This window comes from Gracilinanus agilis, unplaced genomic scaffold (genome assembly GCF_016433145.1).
Source record: "Gracilinanus agilis isolate LMUSP501 unplaced genomic scaffold, AgileGrace unplaced_scaffold59637, whole genome shotgun sequence".
NCBI lineage: Eukaryota > Metazoa > Chordata > Mammalia > Didelphimorphia > Didelphidae > Gracilinanus > Gracilinanus agilis.
In genome coordinates this window covers 1-5561 of record NW_025395072.1, presented here as the reverse complement: position 1 = coordinate 5561, position 5561 = coordinate 1, and the positions used below count along the sequence as shown (strand labels likewise).

Here is a 5561-nt window from a genome sequence, read left to right as displayed (position 1 = left end):
TAAAAGTAAGATTTTTTGAGGAAGGCTTCAGTACAAAATGAGATTTTAGTTGTGACTTAAAGGAAGCCAGTCAGTAAAACAGAGGAGGAAGAATATTTTAGGTATGTAGGTCAGTCAGGAGAAATACCCAGAGCTGTGAGATGGAATGTTTTCTTCATGGAACAGCTAGGGGGCCAATGTCACTGGACGAAGAGTGTGTACTGGGGAAGAAATTATAAGGAGCCTGGAGCTAGGTTATGAAAGACTTTGAATGTTAAAAAGGTATTTCATATTTGGTCCTGGAGGCCATAAGGAGCCATTGGAGTTTATCGAATAGGGGGATTACATGGTAGGACCTACATTTTAGAAAAATAATTTTAGTGGCTAAATGGAGGCTGGAAAGCAAGCAGACCCACTAGTAAGTTATTACAAATGTCTGAGCATGAGGTGATAAGGACATTTGCTACAGTGTTAGAGAAGAGAAAGGGATGTATTCAAGAAATGATCTGGTCTTGGGAACAGATTCGATTTGGGAGGCAGGAGATAGTGAAGAGTCTAGATGACTCCTAGATTCTAAGCCTGAAGGACTGAAAGGATGATATTGCCCTCTATAGTAATAGGGAAGGTAGAAGAGGTAGAGGGATTAGAAGGAAAGTCAAGGAAAGTTACTTGATAGTATTCAACCTCGTTAATGATTATGATCTTATATTGATATTTTTATAATCATAAATTTATAGATACATGAAAGTCATTTATTAAGAATTAAGCTATTCCAATCTCTGGAGTAAAACTATAAGAGGGAGACAGTACCTGCCCTTAAGAAACTGATATTCTAATATAGTGAGACAGAACACATAAAAGACTGGTGATCATGGAAAGGTGTTTTGGTCTGGGACGTCATAGGAGCTCTTAAATTATTGTGTTTATTATTATCATGATTCCACTTACTTTACTTTGCCTCATTTTATATCTTTCTTTGTATTCATCATATTTATGATATCTTATAATACAGTAATATTCTCTTGCATTCACATTGCATAATTTGCTTTGTCATTCCTAAGGCAATGGACATCTTTCTTTTGTGTCCAGTTCTTTTTCTACTCCAAAATGAACTGACATACATATATGTATATGTATATGTATATATATGCATGTTTGTATGTATCTATATGACTTTTTTCTTACTCTGGCCTTCTAAGTACATATTTTTATATAATATATAAACAGTTAATACATACATAACATTCATATGTTATATATATATGTATAAATATATATATATATAAAACATAACATATATGACAATGCATTTTATGTGTATCTCATTTGAGACTCCAACCAGCCCCGCAAGGAAAATAATCAAAGTTTTAATACACTTTTGCATTTAAAGTATTTGTGAAGGGTCACATAGTAACCATTTAGATGACCTAAGATTAAAAACATCAAAAACCTCTGAAGTTGCAATTCAAGATGAAGATGCTTTGTGGGTCACAGATGTTAGTCTGATTAGAAAACATTTTGATTGTAAAAATAGTGAGTTTTTCCACAATAAACTACAGTTGGTACACTTATTCAGTTATGTTTTATTTTGATTCAAATATATCTCAAGACCATTAAGGAAGAAGGACTTTTGTCCTCAGGCAATCACGGGACCCCCAAACACCTGGAAGGTATTCATTCAAATGAAGGCTACAACCACAGATGATTAGGATTTTTAAAAAATTGCAAGAAAGGAGTCTGAGGTATAGCTGGCTCTGTTGCCCATTTCCTCTCTGTAGTACTTCTTTAAAGGGTGACTATTATAGAAGTGATTTTTACAATGGAGAATGAGTGGTCAAAACTACTGAACACTTTTTAGAGACAACTGAGATCTTAGAGTTGCAAGATTTAAATTTAAAAGATGGGTCCTTAGAATTTTATAAAGTTTAATAGAATTACTTGGATAGGTGAAAGCACAGAGATAGAGAAAAAACCATTAGTCTAGCTATCCACGTGGCTTCTATAGGAGCACCCCAGTATGCAAGTTCCTTGGCAGGACACCAGAAACAGAGAGTGCCTTACTTTCTTGTCTCCAATCTTCTAACCTCCCTCTCCTTTCAAGGTCAAATTCAATCATGTCCGGATCAAACTCAGGGTCACATAACTTACACTGGATGATGTAACTAGGTGACCAGCCTAGGCAATATAAGTGACCTAGCTCTAGGAGTGCAGAAATAGGTGATCCTGTGAGAGGATTCCCTTTACACAATCCCCCACTTTGATTCTTTGGGAGACTAACATGTTAAATTTCCTTATCAGGGGTTTCTAGGAGAGAAACATGTTAGTTCTCCCCATTGAATCATTCCACATATGTAGCTCATATATATAAAGATTCTCTTACTAAAGATATATAAAATATTGCACCTTACATAGAGGGAATTACAACAATTTGGGGAATAAGAGAAAAGAAAAGAAAAAAGAAGTAAAACAAAAAAAGGTTAATAGATGAATTGACAAAAGCCAATTAGGAGGCACTCCTCTTTGGCATAAATTTACATTCAGAATAAATGATAAGTTAAACCCCCTACAATTCAGTTCATTCTTTCCCAAAGTACACTCTGGATCTTTTGATGTAATGTGTAGTTTCTGACAGTATCCTTAGGGCACCTTCTCCAAAATATCCATTTTCCCAATTCGAGGTGTTGGTGATTTTCTTATCCTAAAATTGCTTTAAAAGATCTTAAATCTTTGATTTTAGAATAATTAAATAATCCTCCTTAGAAGGGTATTGACCAACACTAGAATCACCCTAATATACATGACTGAGTAATGAGGTATGTCAGTGGTTCCCAAACTTTTTTGGTCTACTGCCCCCTTTCCAGAAAAAATATTACTTAGAGCCCCTGGAAATTAATTTTTTAAAAAACTTAATAGCAATTCATAGGAAAGATAAATGCACCTGTGGCCATCACCACTCCCCTGGATTGCTGCAGCATCCACCAGGGGGCGGTGGTGCCCATTTTGGAAATCACTGAGGTTTATGAATTAATTCTCAAAAGAAAACCAAAACCCCCAAAACCAAATAGAAGAGAAAAGAAAAAAAAATTAAATTCTGGGTAAAAATGTGTATATATATCAAAATTCTGTTTATAAAATTATGAGTAAAAAATTAAACCACAAGATGTCCTTGAATCACCAGCAAGGCCCAATTAAAGTGGATTATGTCCTACAAGCATGTAGGACAATTGCAGCAATGTTGTACTTGATGGCCCCAGCAGGTTGGAGTAAGGAAAACTAGTATGCAAGATCCTAAAATCTAGGCTCCACCCAACCTCTAGGCACCTCTCAAGAGGATGGCCTTCTTGTCTTCTCTGGGTCCTGCCTGTACCTCCTGGCTCTTAACTAATACCCCAAAAGCCATTGGACTGTAACTATCCTAATTTATATGGATTTAAAAAAAGGACAAAGAGGAAGGAAGGACTCATAGGTTTATTTGAGCCCTTACCTAAAGCCTGGGGGTGGCTTCACCATATAACCCAAAGTCCCAGTTGACAAGACTTGTATTACCTTGAACAACTGAATTTCTGGCATATGGATCATAGGCAGATGGTCTCTGTACCTCAGGGAAAAGGCAGTCCACTACAAGGCAAACTCTTAACCAAGGCAATCACTAATCTCTCCACTAGATTAGGACTACAAAGAGAAATTCACAAGAGCAAAACCTTCTTCCAGCTCAGTCAAAACAGGAGATGGGGGGGGGTGAGGGGGGCAGCTGGGTAGCTCACTGAATTGAGAACCAGGCCTAGAGACAGGAGGTCCTGGGTTCAAATCTGGTCTCAGACACTTCCCAGCTGTGTAATAATCCTGGGCAAGTCACTTGACCCCCATTGCCTTGCCCTTACCACTCTTCTGCCTTGGAGCCAACACACAGTATTGACTCCAAGACAGAAGGTAAGGGTTTTAAAAAACAAAACAAAACAAAAAACCAGGAAATAGAATGACTCACCATTAATGCCAGTAAACTCCCACAATCCTTCTGTCCTCAGAATCCTCTCCCAGGACTTCTATCCAAATTCTTCTCTTTTCCTCATTAAGCTAATCCATAAAATTTACTCTATCCCTTACCTACATTCCTACAATATGCTTTAACTTCTAGAAATGAGTTGAGGCATGGGCATCCATTCCGGGGTACACATTCCAGGTCTGTGGTACTGTGCTAGGCTGGGGGAAATAAAGAAGTGAAGAATATTTTTTCATATTACTTTGCAACCTATATTTTATGTGTGACTCGATTATATATCAGTGCTCTTTGGAGGCTATACACTTATTCAATTGATTCTGCCATAGCAGAGAAGTAAGTCTTTGAAATTTTTTTGGGTAGAATATTTCATGTTTGTTGAAAATACTTTAGAAAGGCTTTTTTTGAGGTAAAATATTCTGCCTTTCAGTTGGATTATCTGTGGGACTCTCTCAGTCCATCTCTGCATCTCCCCAATCTAGGTACAGAATCAGCAGCAACATAACAGCAAGAAATCAGACCAGCTCCTCTGAGTTCCTCCTCCTGGCCTTCTCTACTCACCAAGAACTTTTGTTCCCATTGTTCCTGACCCTATACCTGGCAGCCCTCCTGGGGAACCTAATGATCCTTATTGCTGTTGGCTCAGACCCACACCTCCATACACCCATGTTTGTTCTCCTGGTCAACCTGTCCCTGGCAGATCTGTGCTTCACCTCCACTACAGTGCCCAGGCTCCTCCATGCCTTGCTCACAGGGGACCAGACCATTACCCATTCAGCCTGCCTGTCCCAAGTCTTCTTTTTCCTAATGGCAGGCAACGTGGACAGCTATGTATTAGCCGCCATGGCATGGGACCGCTATGTTGCCATATGCAGACCATTGCACTATGCTACTGTGGTGACCCTGCCTCGATGTATGGTGCTCCTGGGAGCTGTGTGGGTGGGCACAGCCCTGCATTCTCTGCTCCACACAGTCCTCACTGCTCATCTCACCTTCTGTAGCAATCGTGCTCTCCCATATTTCTTCTGTGACCTCCATCCTTTGATACATCTTGCTTGCTCTGACACCTCTCTCAACTACATGATGGTTATAGTTGAGGGTGGCCTTGTCGTCATCATGCCTGCTGTTTGCATTATGGCTTCTTATATCTTTATTGTAGCTGCTGTGTGTAAGATTCGAGCCCCTGGAGGTTTCCAGAAGGCATTTTCCACATGTGGATCCCATCTAACTGTAGTTTTGCTTTTCTATGGAAGTGTAATGGGTGTTTACTTGCAGCCCCCAGGCCAAGCTGAGGGCCAAAAGAGATACCAAGATCTGATGGCCACAGTCATGTTCTCTGTGGTGGCTCCAACACTAAACCCCTACATTTATAGTCTACAGAACAGAGAAATCAAAGCAGCCCTTGTAAAAGTGCTTATGGGGAGTTAGAGTGTGAACAAGTGGTCAGTGAAGGATCCCTAGTAGAGCTAGCCTTCCCTTTATTTCTCTCATCTATTCATTTCCTTCTTGGTCAGTCAACAATGAATTTACACATGCATATGTACATACTCAAGTCAGGCATTTTTAGGCAAAGAAAGCAATTTTA

The 5561-nt window shown here is 39.1% G+C and overlaps 1 protein-coding gene across 1 annotated transcript; it reads left to right on the top strand.

The window, feature by feature from the left end:
* Positions 1-3139: 3139 nt before the first annotated feature.
* Positions 3140-5404, top strand: LOC123256490 (olfactory receptor 1361-like). The gene is made up of 2 exons (XM_044685093.1): positions 3140-3236; positions 4407-5404. The coding sequence occupies exons 1-2, from the start codon at positions 3140-3142 to the stop codon at positions 5402-5404; spliced, it is 1095 nt and encodes a 364-aa protein (XP_044541028.1).
* Positions 5405-5561: the final 157 nt, after the last annotated feature.